The sequence below is a fragment of the Myotis myotis genome, unplaced genomic scaffold (genome assembly GCF_014108235.1).
Source record: "Myotis myotis isolate mMyoMyo1 unplaced genomic scaffold, mMyoMyo1.p scaffold_m19_p_3, whole genome shotgun sequence".
Lineage (NCBI taxonomy): Eukaryota > Metazoa > Chordata > Mammalia > Chiroptera > Vespertilionidae > Myotis > Myotis myotis.
In genome coordinates this window covers 201,442,235-201,463,697 of record NW_023416335.1, presented here as the reverse complement: position 1 = coordinate 201,463,697, position 21,463 = coordinate 201,442,235, and the positions used below count along the sequence as shown (strand labels likewise).

The following is a 21,463-nucleotide window of genomic DNA, read 5'->3' as shown; positions in this document are numbered from 1 at the left end:
TAAGGAAGATATTAATCCAAACTACTTTTCTATTTTCCTTTTACTTTAAAGTGTAGACGACTGCTGTGAGGATTAAACATTATATATGTGAAAGTGTCCGGTAAGTTGCCAAGCAAATGAAAGCACATTATTCCATCAACATTCAATAAACCGTTGTTATTCCCTCCTGTGAGCCAGACACTGGGCTGCTGCCAGGGGTCAGGGTGTACCAGGCAAGATGTTCACTGAACAATGAGAGACAAGGGCCCACCACGCCATTGTACCACTCTGCACTCACCCGTATTCTGTGTGAAAAGATCAGAGACGGTTCAGGCACCAGATGGTGGTGGCTTGGTCTAGAGTGGGGGCAGCAGGGACAGAGAGAAGTGGACAGGTTCAGTGTTATGTCTGGAGCAACTGGATGAAAGTGCATTTGAAAAAAACGTGATAAGCACTGCATGAGCCAAGTGGCGGAGGAGTGCAGGAGAGGGAGTTTCTGTCTGGAGATGACATTGGAAGTCGGCTTTAATATGAAAAGGAGCCTGCAGGACGATGGAGAGAAATGGAAAAATACTCCAAGAAGGAGAAATACTCTGGGCTAAGCTTCCAGGGCATGCAATGTCCCTTTGCCCTTGGAGACTGAGAAGAGGGTACCTAGGAAGGCCTGTGGGATGAGATGGAGGGGAAGGAGAGAGAGCCATCCCCCAGCCCCAAATATTCAACACCGAAGACAAGTGGGAGAATAGTTTGTTCCTAAAGCACACAACCTCCTTCAATCACTCCTCAATATACCGCCCTTGAGTAGGGAATTTGGAAATCCCAAGTTATAGATTTTATTCTTTAGCTCCAAAAGGAACTTATTTTGTGACCCCTCCCCATCCCAACACCAACTCCAAAGTCCTTCAGCAAGAAGTTGGTTCAACAGCAAATCAGTCTTGCTAAGCATTAGGTCCATTTTATAGATTAAAAAATGGAGGCAACAAAGGGGAATATACCTACATCTCTCCCTTTCCTTTTGAAAGATCTTTGTGTTAATAGTTATTCTTCTCCTAGTCTTTTACTCAAGATTCCTCCATATGTAATAAAGATTATAATCAGACATAGGTAGGTGGGTGGCAAGTGTGATTAACATACAATAATCACAAAATTCTAAATTTAAATAATGTCTAGTTGAAGGAAAACATTAAGGCTTGTCATAATATGGAAAGCACTATTCATTTATAATGAAATTTGGTGAAGTTTTAGGAATGTTTCAATTAACTTTTGAATTGGAATTTTATTTCATAGGCCTGCTTGCTTTTAAAAGACAACCCAAGAGTGAAAAAAAAAAAAAAGATGGAGTTTGTCAAGAATCAACTTGAAAAATTATCAATGGTCAGAGCTCAACCAATGTGAGCAGTAAAATAGTGATAGTGATAAAATGGTGATTGCATTGTAATCTAAAAAACAAAATTAATACCTATGAGTCCATACAGATATAAATAAATGTTTGAATAGATAAATAAATAGGGGAAAGGAACAAATAAATATTCCTTAGAGAAGACTTCCAAGTAGTACATGTGAAGAAATGAGGAAAGTAAAAACCAACATTGGAACACCACAGTAGTAAACGCTGCAGGAGCACCCAAGGAGGAGTGCTAAAATTAGTGGGCAGCCCTGACCGGTTTGGCTCAGTGGATAGAGCGTCGGCCTGCGGACTCAAGGGTCCCGGGTTCGATTCCTGTCAAGGGCATGTACCTTGGTTGCAGGCACATCCCCAGTGGGGAGTGTGCAGGAGACAGCTGATCGATGTTTCTCTCTCATCAATGTTTCTAACTCTCTATCCCTGTTCCTTCCTCTCTGTAAAAAATCAATAAAATATATTTAAATAAATAAATAAATAAATGAAATTAGTGGGCAAACCTTTAAAGAGAAACAGAACGTTTGTCTCAAAGTGTCTCCCCCAAAATACTTACTCGTGACCATGGTGCTTTTCTTTTTTTGTTAATCCTCACCAACGATATTTTTCCATTGATTTTTAGAGAGTAGAAGAGAGGGGGAGAGACAGAGAGAAAAACATCAATGTGAGAGAGACATTGATTGGATGCCTCCCGCATATGCCCCAAACAGGGCCAGGGATCGAGCCTGCAACCGAGGTACGTGCCCTTGACTGCAATAGAACCTGGGACCCCTCAGTCCTCGGGCCAACATTCACTGAGCCAAACTGACTACAGCCTGTGGTGCTTTTAACCAATGTCCACAAATTCCTTGATACTCTTTCCTCAGGAGTGTACTCTAAACTTAGTGACTCACCCATAAGGAACAAGGGATAGGAAAAGAAAACCAGAAACCTTAGTGGAGAAACCTGGCAGATGGCCCTACCCAGTGATCATGGTTAGTACCGCCAGCAAAAGTCACGGTGATGCCATATTATACTACAATATGATGAGGACATTCTTCCTCAAACTCTATAACCCCTGTCTAACCATAAGAAAACAGCAGACAAATCCAAATTTAGGGAAATATCTCAAAATTTCAACCAGTAGGCTTCAAAAGTATCAAGGTCACGAAAAACAAGGAAAGGCTGAAAAAATGCCAGGAGATAGGATGACCAACTGCAACAGAATGAAACGGAATCTTGGGTTGGATCCTGGAACAGGAAAAGGGTATGAATGAAAAACTAATAGAATCCAAGGAAAGGCTGTAGTTTAGTTTACAGAACTGTACTAATATTCAATTTCTTCGTTTTGACAAATGTACTGTTTATGTAAGATGTTAAGAATGGGGGAAGCTGAGGGAAAGGTATACAGGAACTCTCTGTGCTGCCTTTATACTCATCTGTAAATCTATAATTATCTTAAAATTAAAACTTTTCAAAAAGTGATTCTATATGACATCCCTAATGGGATAAACTGCTGATAGCCCACCCAAATGCCATTATGGACTTGTGGATATGAGACAGGCATAAGTGCATCATAATCATTTCTTAGTGATTCTTACCTCTGATATTTTTTTATCAATCTGATGTCCCTAGGATTGTCATATGGACCAAATATATAAGATGATGCTTTTCTTCTTGTGAAAAATTTTGGTTTATCATGGTAATCTATACATTATCTTCACGACTGACATATTGTATCTATATATCACAGTGTTGTATATGACTTCCTTGAAAGCATTCTTTTTGAAAAAGAATTAAGAAGTCCAGGTAAACAGGGATAAAAATATTTTAATTATTGAAATACATTGGTAAATTGAGTAACTTACATTGGAGTACTAACTGGATACACATGACATCATCAAATTAAAAACTTTGCAAATATCCTATTAACCATTCCTCACAGGTCCTTGAAATAGTATAGAATTAACATGATGAGAGGCTGTGATCATTCGAAGGTAGAATGGGAGACGCAATGGCTATGAAGTGTTTGTATTCAGAGCCTTGAACTAAAGGAAACAGGAAGATAATCAAACGTGTTTAGCACATGCCAGTTTCAGTCATTTATCTTTAATACTGCAATGGCATACATTGTTCCTAATAAAGGAAATTCTCTGACATTTAAATAAAGCTGAAAACCAAATAGTAAAAAAAAAAGGGAAAGAGATAACAGTAAGAATCAATTTAACAATTCTACAGCTAAAAATTAATGTGAAGTAGAAACAGTGAAAGATAACAGACAAATATATTATTTCAGGGAATTCGTCTATAGTGCCTTATTATCTTCAGTTACAAATAGAATAAGGACTTGGTTATATAAAAACTATCAAAAAAGTATCAGTGAAAAGACGTCATCTTCGTGAACCGGTTGAGTGGCCAGGGTGGAAATGCTGCTGGCGCAGAGCAGGCTGGCTGGGCAAGTCTGTTAGCTCGTCTGTCGTAGGTGGACCGTGGAAAGTTCCATATACAGGTGTACTGTCTAAGTCCTTTCTAGTAGCACATCGTTCAATAGGCACCCATGGCTTTAACCACAGACTTAAGAACTTTGGGGAGGTTGGGGAGGCAGGTGACTGTTTAGAATTTCCTTGGAAATGTCTGCACATTGCAACGTCTCTAAATCTTGATGAACACGCTATGAAGATAACAGACAAAGGGGAAATAATTAGCAAGCTTGAGAAAGTACAACGTCAATAAAAATATATCAGTGCCTGGCCGGCGTGGCTCAGTGGTTGAGCACTGACCTACGAACCAGGAGGTCATGGTTTGATTCCCCGTCAGGGCACATGCCTGGGTTGCAGGCTTGATCCCCAGTGTGGGGCATGCAGGAGGCAGCCAATCAATGATTCTCTTTCATGTTTGATATTTCTATCTCTCTCTACCTCTCCCTTCCTCTCTTAAATTAATATACACTGAGTTGCCAGATTATTATGACCACCCAATCGGTAGTTCATTGGGCCACCTTTTGCCTTCAATATTGCAGCGATTCTTCTTGGCATTGACTCCACGAGATGTTGAAAGGTGATGCGAGGAATCTGACACCATGCCTGATGAATAGCACTGTCCAGTTCTGTGAGATTTGATGGTTGTGGAACCAGCTGCCTGATGGCTCTTTTAACTTCGTCCCACAAATGCTCAATTGGATTGAGATCTGGTGATTATGGGGGCCACCTAAGCAAGGTAAAGTGTCTCTCTCATGTTCTTGAAACCACTCCTGCACAATACGAGCACCGTGGCATGGCGCATTGTCTTGTTGGAAGAAGCCATCTCCATTGGGATGCGCCATCAACATGATAGGATGAACTTGATCAGCAACGATACTTAGGTATGTTGTGCTATTCAGACCTTGTTCCACACGAATTAAAGGGCCCAAATCATGCCAGGAAAACATGCCCCAAACCATAACACTGCCCCCACCAGCTTGAAGGGTTGTACTCATGCATGTGGGGTGCATGCTTTCATGCTGCTTCCACCAAATTCTCACTCTGCCATCTGCATGATGCAACTGGAAACGTGATTCATTGGACCACATAACTTTTTTTCCAATGTTCGACTGTCCAATCCTTGTGTTCCTGTGTGAATTGGAGACGTTTTATCTTGGTAACTGCAGACAGCAAAAGTGTTCGAACAGGCCTTCGGCTTCCATATCCCATACGATGCACTGTACAGCTAATTTGCCTACAAATGTCAGGTGGTCATAATAATCTGGCCACTCAGTGTGTGTGTGTGTGTGTGTGTGTGTGTGTGTGTGTGTGTGTGTATCAGCTGAAGGTCTATCAATTATCTACTTATTTTCTTTAAAGTAAAACACACGTTCAACATTCGCTTACTGTTAATACATAGCCAGCACAGCGCTAATCACTGACTTATATAAAAAGGCAAAGTCAGGTAGAAAAGAAGACTCATAAACTTACAATTAAAACATGTCATAATAATTCCCCAAATTAGCTGCATATCAGCATCACTCAAGTTGAAGGTACAGACTGCTCAGCCAAAGCCCCGTCCCTTCCCTACTTGGGCAGACTCTCCTGGTAGGGGTCCTACCATCCACATTATGTCGAAGGGGGATACTGACTAGCTAGCTAGCCCATCCATTGGCATCTGAGCGCCATCCCTGAGCTCCTCTGTGCCGGCAGTACTCCACACGTCTAAGTGGGCATAGCTTTCACCCTCGAGTCATCTGTATTAGAAGCTACACATTTATATCGTGATACAAGTATTCTTAAAAGATTCTGAAATCACTCCTCAATTTGCTTCAAAAAGCACCCAAGTCAACTTTGAACTTCGGTCATTGAGTGAGTTCTGGGGCTTTATTTAAAAAGAGATTTTACGTGGGAGGCCACAAAAAGGTGTCTCCACTCCTCTGCATAAAATGTCTTTCTTGCCAAAGGACAGTGTTCTCGTCAGGGTTTCTGCCCAGTAATTTAAGCCCAGAAAGCCGTGAGTTCAGATGGGTTACAGATAAGCACCACATGGATGCTTAGCAACTAGGGAAAGCGGACAGCCTTTCAACTTGGGAAACGTTGCAGGTAATTCAAAGGAGGCCAAAGAAAAAACCAGGATCAAGCCGGTTGTGTAGAAATAGGGACAACTGAGAAGAGAGAGGGATGGCAATAAGTAATATACATTTACAGCTATGAGTTGTAAGGAAATAGTCTAGCCAGCTGTCTGAAGTTAGGTGGGCTGGCTTATGAGCAACAATGCTAAATTGTTATCAGGGAATTTTAGATGCACATACGAATTTTAGCAATCATCTTGCCTCCTCTGCAAAAACTAGAAGTGAGAGAAGCTGAGAGAAGAAGGTAAAGGATTTGCCTAAGGCCCTGCGTTAACAGAGCCACTGAGTCGCCTGATACCCATCTACGTGGTACCTTTTCCCACTCTATTCCCTTGCTTTTTGAAATACACCCTGTTTTCAGGAATGCTCTCTTTCAACGACATTACCTTTTTTTAATTGATGCCAATAATTAAAGTACTACTGCAATAGGGGGAAACTGGCAGGGAATTTAGAGATCTATATGGAGGTTTAGAACTCTATTAAAAAATACTAGGAATAGAAAACCTCCATCAAATTCCTAGAGACACTCAACACCCTAATGTGATCATGGGCACGAGGGAATAAAGCTCCATGATGCTGTTGCCTTGAGGAGAAAATCTTTGAAGAAGTAGCTACCCAAGACTGTGTCCCCATCCCCAGTGGGAAAGCTTATTTGTCTCCACCTATGAGCTTATTTTGTGACTCTCCCCCATCCCAAACACCAACTCCACTACTGCCCTTCAGCAAGAATTGGTTCAATAGCAATCTGTCTTGCTAAGCATTAATTCCATTTTATAGATTAAAAAATGGAGACAACAAAGGGGAAGTAGCCCTAGTCAGGTGGCTCAGTTGGTTGGAGTGCCATTCCTTACGCCAAAAGGTTGTGGGTTCAATCCCTAGTCAGGGCACATACAGCCTTACACCAAAAGGTTGTGGGTTCAATCCCTAGTCAGGGCACATACAGGAGACAACCAATTAATATTTTTCTCTCACATTGCTATTTCTCTCTCCTCTTTCTTCTCTCTCTCTCTCTCTCTCTCTCTCTCTCTCTCTCTCTCTCTCTCTTTCTCTCCCCCCCTCTCCTCTCCTCTCCTCTCTCCTCTCCCCTCTTCTCCCTCTCTCTAAAAACGTGTCCATGGGTGAGGATTTTTTTTTTAAAAAAAAAGGGGGTGGGGGGACACTTTGCCCAGCTCATAGTTAAAAGAGCTTGAATTCAAACCCAAGGCTGTATGGCTCCCAAAAGAGAATGGGTTACCTCAGGAATCTTAGGAGACAGAACATTCCTGATCACTGGAGGTTCAAGAAGCAAGATGTTATCCAGCACGACTGAAAGGCAGTGGGATCCACCCATCAAATGTGTTGTTAGACCAGGTGGGCTGAGGCTCTTGCCTCTACCAAAAGGATGCTAGGTACGTTTCAGAGCCTGGGGGTAGGTAATAAATGAAGCTATTTTCACCTGTTCCTGTTCATCTTATTTAATTCTAGCTCCCAGCTCTTCACCAGGACCCCAGGTCCATGGTGCATCCTTTAGACAATGTTTTCTTCTGCCTACATTGAACGTGCTTTATGATATCCAAGCAGTAAACTTGGCCTGTGATTTTACTACTCCTTCCCAAATAACTTGGCACTGATGGCTTGCCCATCTCCACTGGAGTCTTGGTACTGATGCATCTCCTCTATGTACATTAAGTAACTCCTGGCTGTTGTCAAACACTTAATGTTGATCCTAACCTAATTCCCAGCCCCAGCCTCTCTAGTCTCTCCCTGTCTTTCTAAAGTCCTAGCCCCGTAACGTTTTAGGCAATGACGAGTGAAATCTCACTGTTTTTGGTAAACTCTTGGCTTGCTTGTATTAAATGAATTAAGTTTCAGTTGAAAGAAAATGAAAAATATTTTAAAACCTGCAAAAGAAATTGATCTGATCATTAAAGGCTCTTTACAATAAAACATGTTCCATTCCATAGATTTGCGCACAAGATGAACCCACCCTCTTAATCTTGAAGTTCACGATTTCTTAGAACTACATAGTAAAATAATACCTATAGTTCATTTATCAAGGCTAAGCATATCCAATTATTTAGAAAAATATACAGTACCTCTTGATTATTGTCATGATATTCTCTTCTAATCTTAAAGAGAAAATTAAGAAAAGTTAAATATTCAGAACATATTCTAGTTTCTCATAAAAGCACAAAGAATCGTGACATACAGTATTTGCTAATTCAAATCATAAAGTAGAGAAGCAGCAATGAGGAACAAATAAATAACGTATGCTAAAATTAATGCCATACAGCCTTGTGTGCACATTAGATATATGAGTAGCTCTTTAAAACTCATGAGACAACTGTGCAGTGCCCAGTAAATCAGCACTCTCTACCACAACCCTCACTTAAAAGTTTACTTAAGCAAGAAGCTATCTGCAAGGTTGCAGTCACACCTAGTATCAAAAGGACCTCGTTCACTTCACAATTAGTGTTAACCTTACTTCATTTAATTGTACAATAGGCAGTTACTCTTCCTCTAATTGCTAAACTGATTATCTTGTGTGTTCTACATGTAAGAATTTACTTGTATGTTCTACAAAAAAAAAAACCCGTAAACTGACGGACACATTAACTTCCATTTTCACGCTGATCACCACTGAAATTAATTAAAAATGAAACATACCAATACCCCTGGAGCATAACCACAAACAGAGGCTAAATTATGGCTCTCGTCATAGGAGCGGTAATTTCAACAAATGGTTCCAAGACCAGAGGCCTGGCTCCCTGCTACTCAGTAATATGTAGGTGGAGATAAGCAGGCTGAAATTTAAATTTCATATTTTTCACAAAACACAAAATACAAATTTAGAGAAAATAACCATCAGGTGATTTTGCTTACTTTTTTGAACTGTCTTTGTTGGATCGGACACCATGCTGACAGCTGCAGATGGGAGACCAACATACACTCCTCCATAGTTCCTTCAAGAAGCAGATATAGAAAAATCAGACCAATTTCGATGGAACTTTATATTTGAAGAAAGCAATAGAAGCATGGAGTAATTCAAACAATTAAAGAATTATTAAGATAACTCATGTTTTTTTGTCAAAAGTAGAATTCAGACTGTTATTGCCTTTGGAAATGTAATTTATTTTCTATTAAAAGAAGCTACATATATAAAAGGAAGCTGTATTAAGTTAGTAGAAATTTTAGATATTTTATTTACAATAGGAAAGAAGAAAAGAGATATAGAAATAAATATCGGTGGAGTGACATAATATTTATCAAGAATTCCCAGGGGCCAAAGTGATATTCAATGCTACGGACATACAAAAACATTTCAGCTATAGGTAGACGTAAATATAAAATTCCGAGATAGAGAGCTAAGGAGTAATGAGAGCAGGGAGAGTTAACCAGAGGAGGAATGGGGAGACGGAGAAGGCTGCAAGAATAAAGGGAGGTCACCCAGTTAGGAAGAACAGCACGCGCAATGGCCACAGGGTGAAAACTACTACAGGCCGCATGCATAGGACAAAAACCAAAACTCGCTTGAAAGAGGCAAAGATAATGAACCCTGGGCTAGTTCTTTTCCAGATCACATACTCCATGCCAAAAGTTGTCTTGGTGGAATCTCTACTCTATTAGTAGTGTGCTACAGTGTTAAATTAAATTTGTGAGTCAAATTAAAGCACGTTAAATTACATCCATGAGATGTGGCCAAAATTATTCAAATTAAAGCCAGCTTCACTATCAAACATACCGCCTCTTGTCATCTTCTGTTAACGAGTCTTCTGTTCTGAAAGATCAAAAACATATTTATGAGCCATTTGGTTATGTAGTCAAAGACTTCATTTTTGGTTATGAGAAAAGGAACTCTGAGTTAAAATCTATTTGATTTCAAGTTCTTCCATCAAGTATCTCGGTTACACAGTGTCCTGGCTCCACCTCAATCATTCATACACTAAAAAAAAATGGTGACTTTCTACTTAACAAACCATGCAAACCCAACAAATGCCAGAAAGCTCAACTGCAAACAAAATTAAATGCTGAGGGCAGCCAACATGGGGAAGAGCACAGAAATGAGGCGTCAGGAAGCCCTGGTTCTTCTCTCAGCTGTGCCACCCGCCCCCTGTGTGACTGACAGGCTGCGGGCAAGTGGCCCACCTGTATCCCATTTGTAAAATAAAGGGGTCGACCAGATGGCTCTGAAGGTCCCTTCCAGGGTCCTAATACACTATGACTTTGTATTTCTCATGCCAGTTCAGTGGAGCAACTCCAGGTATGAAGTATTTCTTTAGTGCAAAAAGAATTCATGTCAATTAGATCTTTTTTTTATCTAAAAACAAACAAACAAAAACAAAAAAAACTCCCACCACTTCATACATGATCTACTGCAAAGAGGAGGAGGAAATGTTGAACGGGAAGTCTGTAGAAGGAATCACTACTGTAAAATGCACAGCCCCTTTCCTGGTATAAGGGGAACCCATATTCTGCTAGAATTCCTTGGCATATTTCTAAGAGGATCAGGAAGCTTTCCTTGAAGCACTAGTTAGCATACATACGTTACTTTTCTGAAAGAAAATGAAAACAACGAGATCCAAATATATCTGGCTGAACTCAACATACAGTTCTTAGGGGCTTCAGTCAAGAAGAAAAGCAGCCCAGAGGGCATGGCTCAGTGGTTGAGTGTTGACTTATAAACCAGGATCACGATTCAATTCCGGGTCAGGGCGTATGCCTGGATTGCGGGCTCAATCCCCAGTGTGGGTTGTGCAGGAGGCAGCCGATCAATGATTCTCTCTCATCATTGATGTTTTTATCACTCTCTCCCTCCTCCATTCTTCTCTGAAATCAATAAAAATATGTTAAAAATAATAATAATAAAATTTAAAAGAAGAAAAGCAAAATGAAAACATCTAAACAGCTTCACTGAATCTTCTAATTCTAGGGACTATCTAGGGACTAATTGTGGGTTCACCCACTTCAAAGCAGTAAATATTCCAAATGTATATGTACATGAGATTTTACTTCATTGCAACGGCCAGTAAGCCCCAAATCTATAAAGGACGGGCTTATAAAGGTGGCAATTATCTCTTGCACATTGGCCATGCCCACAGCTGATACTCCAATTGAGGTCAAGATCCCCTGGAGGTCTCATTGATCCAACTGAGCACATAACCTGCACTGGCCAGATAATTACCAACTTCATTTCTCTCTTGCTCAAGTTATATAGTCAAACTTGACCCAATGCGTCATTTTTTAATTCAAAGGTGTCAAACTCATACTGTATTAAAAATGGTGTTATGCTCATCGAAGTGGTATAACAAAGTGTTGTTTACTCCTTGTAATTAAAATGGATTTCTAACTTGTTAGTATAGGTAATAGGAAAATGATGGTGACAAACTCGTTCAAGATTATTAGAAAGGTTTAGTGGGTCCTGAGTGACAAAGGTTATCGTGAAATTATTTTTGAAGCTATATGTAACTGATAGATTTGGACATATTTTCTGCCATAGCTAACCTTTTCACATCCAGTTATATATCTGTTTATTTTAATTATTTTCCTTCTTAGTTCTGCTTAAGGATAGAGTCAAAGTTTTTAAAATATATTTTAACTTCCCCAAATATAAGAAAATCACAAATAATTTTAATCTATTATATATTATTCAATATCCTAAAATCTAGTCTGTATTCATATGTGTCAGAAGTTTGTAATGGCATTCAAATAAAAATTGTATTCATTCTAAAAAAAAAACAATCAACAACCTTACATATCTAACTGGCAGGAAATGATCATGTAGCTACCACATTTACTAGATAATAAATTGAGCTTCAGATATAATACAAAATGTGAAAAAAAATACCACTTATAAGATGTCTATTCTTTTAAACCTTCAAATAATTTATAATTCCTGCCTTTGTACATATGCCCCCATGTATAAGACTGCTGCTTCACCCATTCCTTCCACAAACAATTATCCTGCAATACGATGATTGGAGACCAAAGACTACATGGGCAAATATGGCATCATCAGTGAGTCCCTGCCATGTGTCAGATACAGTGTGGGGCACCTCACACCATCAGTGCTATTCCTCACAACAACTCGGAGAGTTCAGACCTGAGGAAATAGGTTCAGAGAGCCATGTCGTTAATACACATGCGAGACCAACAAGCAAGACCAACACTGACCTCATGCCCCTGGCACCAAAGCCACACTCTGCATTCTCATCCACCACTCTGCCTCTCAAAGAGGAAGATGTAAAAGTCAATAACACTTCCAGTGACAAACCAACAAGGTGGCTTCCCCTAAAGTGGGCTTCCCCCCTTCCCCCCCAACTCTATCAAAAGTCTTGAGCATCACCACTGGCTCACAGCCTGCTGTGTGACTGTCCCTGTTAGAGCTACATTATTTCCTTTAATCCTCACTACTACCCTGCAAGACCGGTGGTGGCCACATTTTAAAGATGGAAAACTGAGCACTGAATGGTTCAGTAACATACCCAGGGTTACACACCCACATAATGGAGTCAGAATGCACACACAGGCTAGTGTGATTCCAACTCCTGCTCCATAAACCGTGAGCCCATGCTAATTCAAGCCAGAGAGTCACCCCGTCTCCCAAGCTAGATCTTCCCAATTTGTACCATCCCACTTAGGAAAGAGGAACCAAGATGGTCGAACAGTCTTTGTCAACGTTTCATTAGCATTAGGAGAAACCCCTAGCAGCTGCCGTAGTCAATCCATCTTCGCAGAACTTGACAAACTGCCGCGGAATTCATTTTTATCCAAGTGCCAAAGTTGTCCTGATCAGATGTTACATTAGAATTTATTCGCCTGAAAAATCAGATCCAGACTGAGATTCAGTCAGAAATGATGCTTGGTCCAGAGTAAACGAAATCCACCCTCACCGGTCTGGCTCGGTGAATAGAATGCAGGCCTGTGGACTGAAGGGTCCTGGGTTTGACTCCGATTGAGGGCACATCATCATTGATATTTCTATCACTCTCTCCCTCTCCTTTCCTCTCTGAAATCAATCAAAGTATATTTAAAAAATAAATAAAGTAAGTAAACTAAATCCCCTCTGAACAGATAGGTCCAAGCCATTGTGTTTCACTGCCTGAGGACCAAATGCTGCCCTGCTCACGTCCAAGAGGACAGCACGCTACCAGCTGGGATGACGTGGTCTGGCCCCAACTCCACAGGCTGTGGCCTCAGGAAGAAGAATTTGCAGCAACAAAGCTTCCTGGTTAAAGGAAGGCCCGGAGCTGTTGAGCCAAAGGCCCTGAAAAACCAGTGGAATTGCCACAAGGTCACTACTGCTGCAGGCGAGAGCTACAAAATCCTCCTGGTGTGGGGGACTAACTTTTCTAAAAGAGCGTGGGGCTATTTTAGATTTTAAACTATTTTCTTTTCCTGGAGTACACAGCCTCCCTTTTCACTAGGTTATAATATTTTTTGCCTTTCATTCTTTAAATAATTTTTTATTTTTTCAATCACAGTTGGCCTACAATGTTCTATCAGTTTCAGGTATACAACCCGTGATTAGACATTTATATAACTGACAAAGTGATCACTCCAATCCATCTGTACCCATCTGACACCATATACAGTTACTGAAATGTTACTGATTATATTCCCTTTGCCGGACTTTACATCCTCCTGACTGCTTTGTAACCACCAATCCGTACTTCTCAATCCCTTCATCTGGCAGGTTCTTTCTTGTTCATATGGGAAGTGGATTTTATCTTGAGGCAGTTCAAAACAGGGGGGTTTGCCGGGAGCCGGTCCATCCTTGCTGTTTCAAGGGACCTGGCATATATGGCATACTGTTCTCTCATATGGCATATGTTTGCTCACCTTCTTGGCACTATGTGTTTTAACCAAGGTCACCTCTCTGAGAAAGGTTGTTTCCCCAGGTAGGGATTTTCCTCTGAAGTTAGGGAGGGAATAAAACCTCTTAACTAAGTGCCAGGTGGGTAATTAATCACTTTAACTACGAACAATCATGCTTAAGCTACATAATCTTTACTCCCTGGAATGGAGATAAGAAACGCCCTAACCTTTGTAATAGAGATTGATAGGATTGAATCAACTGGTATAAATACAGATGTAACAAGACAAAAAGAAGACAGAACTCAGAAGACAGAACCAAGAGAGACAGAACCTAGGCACAGAACCTACACAGAACGTTCTCTAGAGACAGAAGAACTTTGCTGGAGAGAACATGGCAAAAGATCCTGGACAGAAACTGGCCTCAGAACCTAGAGACAGCACCTAGCGAGAGAACATGGCAAAAGATCCTGGAGTGAACCTGACTACAGAAATTGGCAAGAGAACCTGACTAGAACTTGGTGACTGAACCTGGCTGGAGAACCTGGACAGAACCTGGCTGGAGAACCTAGCGAGGGAACATGGCTACAGAACCTGGCTGGAGAACCTGGAGAACCTAGCAAGAGAACATGGACACAGAACCTGGCTGGAGATCCGAAGCAGAACCTCTCTGGAGATCCAGACCAGAACTTGGCTGGAGATCCTGGCTGGAGATCCTGGCTAGGCTGCTGATCAACTGAACACTGTCTCCGTGTCCTTCCTTCTTCGCCGACTCCGTCCACACCTTTGGGGACCCCTGGACCCGCTGGGGTTGGACCCCGGCAGGGGTTAAGTTAATCTGACCACTAAACAACTGAGCAAGAAATGTAAGTCTTTGGGATTCTGATCCTTGGGAGAGTCTCAGGTTTGGAATGATGCCCTGGCTGTCCGAACACCGGGGCTGCCCATCTGGACACCATTTTAAGATATCATTGCGCTTGTTTCCTCTCGTAAAACACATTTTGAAAGGTTTTGTTATCAACCGGCCTTCACAGCGAATTCACTGATGTTTTCTTAGGCATTCAGGTGCCAAAGGGAGCTTGTGATGAGCCTGGGATATCCCAGGTTCCCACTGGGAGCTGATGTAATGGGATCTGGTGAGCCTGTGCGGCCTCATTGTGGGTAAATGCAGGTTTCCATTCAGTTTCTGAGGGAATGAAATTAACCCATCGTGGTCCTTCTTCGGCCTCACAAACCCAGAACGTCCAGGTGAGGACCCTGCTCAGGTCAGCGCCTCCCCACCAGGGAGCTCTGGGTTGAGCCCGTCTGCTTCACTGAGGACTTGATTATTTTTCTTTCCTGGTCACTACAGCTTACGTGGGAGAAGGGTGGCTACTGGGTGGCCTGCAGCTGTGATGGCTGATGGTTTATAAAATCTGTCCCCCAAACCGTGAAGGGGGAAGGAGGGAGAACAGAACACAAAGCCACACCTCCCGGCTCAGGGAGGACAGCGGCATGGACAATCTAGAAAGTCCTCAGAAACAGGCCTCATTACTCTACTTGCTGCCAGTGCTGGAGGCGATCAGGAAAAGCAGCAAACGAGATGACCTCACCCGTGAATCTTCCCTTCGAGAGGCGAGCCCGGAGATTAGATTATCCCATGCTGGAACAGGTCAAGTGAAAACGAGGCCAGCTCACAGCAGATGAACTGGCAAAGAGGCCAAATGCTCTGCTGTTCTTGATGACACTACTCAGGGGTTACTGGTCCAAGTACCGCTATGACTCAGCCGGCCCATAATCTTGCTCCTTCAGAAAAGGAGCAAGTGGACAGACATCAGCCAGGATGAACCTCCTCGGGGTAATGCACTTCTAAGTAATAGTTCTAACAGCGTTCAGGAGTCAAGGCCCAGACACCAACAAGCAGAGGTGCTGAAGAATAAGAAACCGACCGCAAATGGGGAAGACACCTTGAAAATAAGGCTTCTACCAAGAGAACCAAAAATATAGGGTTATAGGAGGTAAGGGACCAGGTACCATAAACCAAACCACCTCAAAATCAAAAGTGAAAGGTAACTTTTACCAGGTTCCCTCTCCGCTCCCCTGCCCTGGCCCCAAGGTCCCCACTAGGGAGCCAAAGGCCAGGCTCAATGAGGGAGAAAGGAAACTAGCACAAATTACCAAAGGGTCCAGGATGACCCAGAAACAACCGCGTGGCATACCAAGACAAAACGCGCTCTTGCTAGACATGGGCTGGACATGAAGCTACTGTCTCTCACCACCAAGTCCTCACCCCCTGCTCTGTGACGCTGGGGCTGGGGTTCTGAAAACCACGCTCTCCTTTGCCATCGGGCTCCCTGGCAGGCTCCACCAAGGAGATGCTGGCGACTGAATGCAAAGGAGGAAAAGGACTACGCCTGTCGGCATCCCCCAGCAGCTGGTGCCCGTGTCCAGAGCAGGACCCTTTACTCTCCTTTTCTGGTCACTACAGCTCAAGTGGGGGCCTGGGGGCAGTGGCTACTGAGTGGCCTGCGGCTGAGATCACTGAGGGATTTCAAAAGTGAGATGCGTCACCTCCAGCCTGGAACACCCCTTCTCCCCAGCAGCAGCCAGGCAGCACTCTCTCCTCAGAATCTGGGCCCCAGCCCCTGAGAACCCCTCTTCCTCCAGCTCCTAGATGTCCAAAACCCCAACCTCTTTCCTTTGTCACTCCAGCCCGAGCCTCTTCCCACTATTACTGGTTCTGTTCATCTCGGCCTTCCTTTCTTACCTTTTCAATCCTCCAATGTCTGCTTCACCACGTCCTCACAGGAAATTCTCTGCCAAAATGGTTCGTGATTTCCCTTACCCTGACTGGGCACTAACTAATACATCACTTGGCAGCAAGAATGGGCTGTATCTCACCCACCGAACCCGTCTCACTAACGCATCTAAAGTACTTGTCACTTTCTGTTCATCAGGTCCACTTACAGTGTCATCAGTATATTGGATCAGTAGGATGTGCTGTGCAGAACAGAGGATGGGACACAGAGGCAAGACTGATGGTGGACTGTCAGCCATGCCAGGAATAGCAAGCTGCTCCTGGCAATCTTTGCAAACTGGCTCAGAGGTGAAGGATTTGCCAGACCAAAGGTTTCATAACAGAAGCCAGGGCTCTGTTGGTTATTCTCAGTGAAGATGCCATATCTTGAACAGCAGCTGAAACTGAAATCACCTCTTCATGAGGTTTACAATACTCCAAAGTCACTCCGTAAAATACACTTGCCTTCTGCACAGGCCCCACAGGCAAGCTCAATGGGGACAGGAGAGGTGTCTCCATGCCTTTGTTTTCTCAAGTCTTTTGTGAGGACACTAATTTCTGAAATTCCCCCAGGGACGCAGTATTCCTTTTGTTTATTATCCTGGTAGGGAGGAGAAATCCCACTGGCTTCCACTTAGCCCTTCCTACCAAGATAGCCTTACGTCATCAGTCAGAGGGCCAATGTGGGGAGTCAGCCAGATGCCAAATATGTCTTCTCCAATCATGACTTCAAGAACTAAGAAAATAACCAGAGCACGGTCTGCAGACTATTACACCCACTGTAATTCTGAACATTAGCCAAAATTCCATTTTTCACCTGACAACATAGGTCCACATGTGGACTGGTGGGCCACTGTGGCACTTTCGGGTCCTCGGATGTTAACATAAACTCAGAGCCAGTGTCTAGAAATGTGTAAAACGTCCAGGTACTTTTTTTTTTTTTTTTTTTTAGCTCTGGACACAGTTGCACATGAGCCCCTTTGGAGAAGACGGAGGCTTATCTACAGCACATGCCTGTGGCCATGTTTAATGTTCCCTCAGGGAGCATGGCCTCCCCTTTAATCAAGGGGCTCAGAGACTACTTTGGGTCTAGAAACTGAGTTTCCATGGTGATGACTCAAGTCAGGTTCCTGACTCCCAGACCAGAAGTTTTCCCCTTATAGAAATACACAGAGGAAGAATATTAACCTTTAAAAAGGCCGTCCATCTAATTCATCCCAATGGAGACTGTGATCAACTAGCTACGATCAAAGATCCTTCCAGGATAAAACATTTTTTTAAGATGTTTAAAATTGATTTTTAGAGAGAAAGGAAATGAGGGGGGGGAGAGAGAGAAACATCAATGTGAGAGCAAAACATGGACCGGCTGCCTCCTGCATGCCCCCTACCGGGGATGGAGCCCAAAACCCAGGCCTGTGCCCTGACAGGAAATCAAGCTGGCAACCTTGCAGTGATGGGACAATGCCCAACCAATGGAGCCACACCAGCCAGGGCCGGGATAAAACATTTACTGCCTCCTCACCCTGCTGCCCATGACAGTAAGTGTGCCCACCTTGTCTCACGTGTTAAGTTCTACCATCACTTGGCCTCCGCTCCTAAGGGCCCATCCCAGGGACAGCTTCTCCCACTGTCATAGCCATCTTATGGGGGAAGCCACCTCAGAGCTTATCAGAGATACTAGTACTCCCTATTCTGTTTCTCAACGGAACAGGTCACACTTCGGAGATCCATACCGGCATTCCTACCCCCTTAAGCCTTTGGGTCCCCTTCCTCTCCGTTATACCAGTGAAGCTCTGTCATAACTTCCCTGGTTAGAGTGCAAGCTCATTCTGTTTCATTAACTGAGTTAACTGAACTGTCCCAGCCGTGCACCTAAGTTATTAAACCTAGAATCTCCATTAGATAATAAATCCAGTCTAATTCAATAGATACTCCTTCCCCCTTGGTTGCACACCCTTAGAATCCATTCCCAGACACATTCCCTCGGTGTCTGGTCATACAGCCTACAAAACCCTGCAGTTGTTTTGTAGTCTAAGCTCGCTCCTCCCAGGTCAGACTCTGCACTTGTCCCTTTGGGGAGCACTGGGGTCTGACTCTATTTGTGGGTCTAGCGGCAAATGGGTGACTAGAGTGAGTCTGGAGGAGGACAACTGTACCCTAACAAGGCAACCACCCCAATTCCATGCCTCCCACCCAACTGGCCTACCCCCTTTCTCAACGGCACTGCCAGAAAGTTCCTGGACGGCAAAGAAAGTCCACTCTCTGTCATTAGTTTCACCTCGGTTCTAATTTGGGCCAGTCTCGTGCTCTTGAGAGAGGAAATAGGAAACATAAGAGGCTACATCAGCTGTCTCTAATCTCACCAGGGACTAAACAGCCAAAAAATCCTCCCTGCAATATGGAACTGAATCTAAAACTCTGCCAGAGAAATCCCTGAGTTTACCACAGTTTTAACGCCCTAATAGAATAACCAAATGCAGTGAGACGGGAAAGTCACAGCCCACCTTGACTTCTGGCCTCTCTAACGAAGTAAAGAGTAAAGGGAGGTAAGGACACAAATAGGTCGGCTTTTTTTTTTATTCAAAGGTATATATATATAAGCAACCAACTATGTGAATAATTTTAAGAGTCTAGAAAGGATGAGATTTTAGTTTAATTGTACCTGTTGGCCAAAGTCACAAATTCAAGATCTCTATGATCAGTTATGTGTGCCTCTGTGCCAAAAAGAGAAGCATGAGTGTGTGTGTGTGTGTGTGTGTGTGTGTGTGAGAGAGAGAGAGAGAGAGAGAGAGAGAGAGAAAGAGAGAGAGAGAGAGAAGGGATAGACCCCAGGGAAGGGCCAGAACTAAGGCTGGGTTTTGGGTATCAACATCATCCATTCCACAGCTGTGCCCAGGATCAATCTTAGAAGGAAGACTTGCTTCTATAGTCCAGAGAGCAAAGGAGCAAAGTAGTACTAAAGGACTTGCATTATTGTTAATGAGAAGTTATTCCATCTTCTAGTTACATGTGAGCCACTACTCTACAGAGTAAGCTTGCGTGCTAAGCGTGCTTGCTGCAGAGAGAGCATGACCGAAAGCCTAATGGTAAACTGCGTTCTCCGCTATGAAGAGAGCGCTTTCTTTCTGACCATAAACATCATTTGAAAAGTTGTGGAAAGTACTGTAGAGTTTGAAAAAAAATGTAACCGTGCAATTATTTTTTAATCATCAGCTCGCATACCATCTTATGAAGAAAACCTTTTAAGCCAAAGGAACATTTTCTAAGAACCATGGAACATGTATTAACTATTTTGGACCAGGCTTAAAAAATACACTGGGCATTTCATTAAAACTGGGTCTCTTTTGTTAGCAAAAAATTAGCTTCTTTTACCAACGGAGAGGTGTTCAAGGAGAAAGAACATCCAAGGTTAACCCCGTGGTTCTCAAGATAACCTAAAGTGAGATCACCTGCTCACAGGCATGGACTCAAATTCTTGGTCACGGCATCAATAAATATGTCTGAGGGTGGGCCACTCGTCACTAATATTTCCCCCACTTTGGAGCTGGTTAAAAAGATAAATCTTCAGTTGACATTTTAAAATTGACAGACCCTTGCAGAGTGGTACACTGTTGAGTGACATCTCTCTTACCAAAGCTGGCCCGACACTTGGCCCTCACACAAGCATGTCAGAAAAAAAGAAAAAGAAAAAAAGAGGAACTAACCATCGGCAACCACAACTAAACTTACAGTTGGATAACTTCAGATTTCAAACCTGCTTTCTTCTATCTCAGTTACCACCAACAGCTGTAGCCTACTGCCTGTGAACTTGCTAATGTCTGAACCCTTATCAGACTGAACATCCGCACTGATTCAGATCCTGTCTGCTTCACACTAGGTCTGTAGACCCTTCCTGAACGAACCAGACAGACCGGATTTCTCTCTGACTTCTTTCAGGCCAAGGCCCCAGGAGGCGGGCTGCCTCCAAACCAGTTATGTGCCTGTGGTTGCTCCTTGGGGCGAGATGGCTTTCCTCTGCCTCTCCTGCTTATCACTGTATTCTGTGCCTTCCTATTTCAGACCAAGTATCTGTACAGAATACCTAAATCTTTCCATCAGTTTATACTACTATGATCTCCATCTTATCAATAACTACCACTTTAATTAAAAGAAACCTTATCCAGCCCTGACCGGGTGGCTCAATTGTATGTCCCATACACCAAAAAACGCTGCAGGCTCGATTCCGGGTCAGGGCACATACTGAGGTTTCAGGTTTGATCCCCAGTCCGGTGCATGTTTCTCTCTCACATCAATGCTTCTCTCTCTCTTCCTCTCCCTCTCCTGTCCTCTCTCTAGAATCAATGTAAAACATATCCTTGGGTGAGGAAAAGGAAGGAAGGAAGGAAGGAAGGGAGGGAGGGAGGAAGGGAGGGAGGGGCCCTAGCCGTTTGGCTTAGTGGATAGAGCGTCGGCCTGTGGACTTAAGGGTCCTGGGTTCGATTCCAATCAAGAGCATGTACCTTGGTTACAGGTTCCCCGGCCTTGGTCGGGGTGTGTGCAGGAGGCAACCAATCGATGTGTGTCTCTCACATGGATGTTTCTGTCTCTCCCTCTCCCTTCCACTCTCTCTAAAAATCAATGGAAAAATATCCTTGGGTGAGAATTAACAAAAACAATAAATTTAAAAAGAAAGAAAGAAACTTTATCCAAAGTTACTATATCAAATATAAACCACTACTTTTTTCTTTCTCAATAATACATGATAGTCAAAATGTTTTATTCACTTATTTGCTCAGTTTCTGAGTTGTATAAAAGAGCTATCTGAAATGACCTTAAAAAGGGTTTCAAAGGTAAAATAATGGAACCATGGCACGGATCCATTGTGTGCACTCTCAGGAACAAATATAGATGACAAATGTGAGACAGAGTTCCCTCCCCCACACCCAATTAGCATCTCCTAACTCAT

General features: G+C 42.9%; 1 protein-coding gene across 2 annotated transcripts in view; it reads right to left on the bottom strand.

The window, feature by feature from the left end:
* Positions 1-3,167: 3,167 nt before the first annotated feature.
* Positions 3,168-21,463, bottom strand: part of CUNH12orf75 (chromosome unknown C12orf75 homolog) — a 34,439-nt gene continuing 16,143 nt past the window's right edge. The window contains exons 3-6 of one of the 2 annotated variants that reach the window (XM_036299272.1): positions 9,673-9,708; positions 8,814-8,893; positions 8,027-8,059; positions 3,168-4,028 (exon numbers count right to left, since the gene is read on the bottom strand). In XM_036299272.1, coding sequence (XP_036155165.1) covers positions 8,055-8,059; positions 8,814-8,893; positions 9,673-9,708 — 121 coding nt within the window. In that variant the 3' untranslated portion in view covers positions 3,168-4,028; positions 8,027-8,054. Of the gene's footprint in view, positions 4,029-7,030; positions 7,832-8,026; positions 8,060-8,813; positions 8,894-9,672; positions 9,709-21,463 lie in introns of those variants that run through there. The other variant, XM_036299273.1, reaches the window with a different exon arrangement.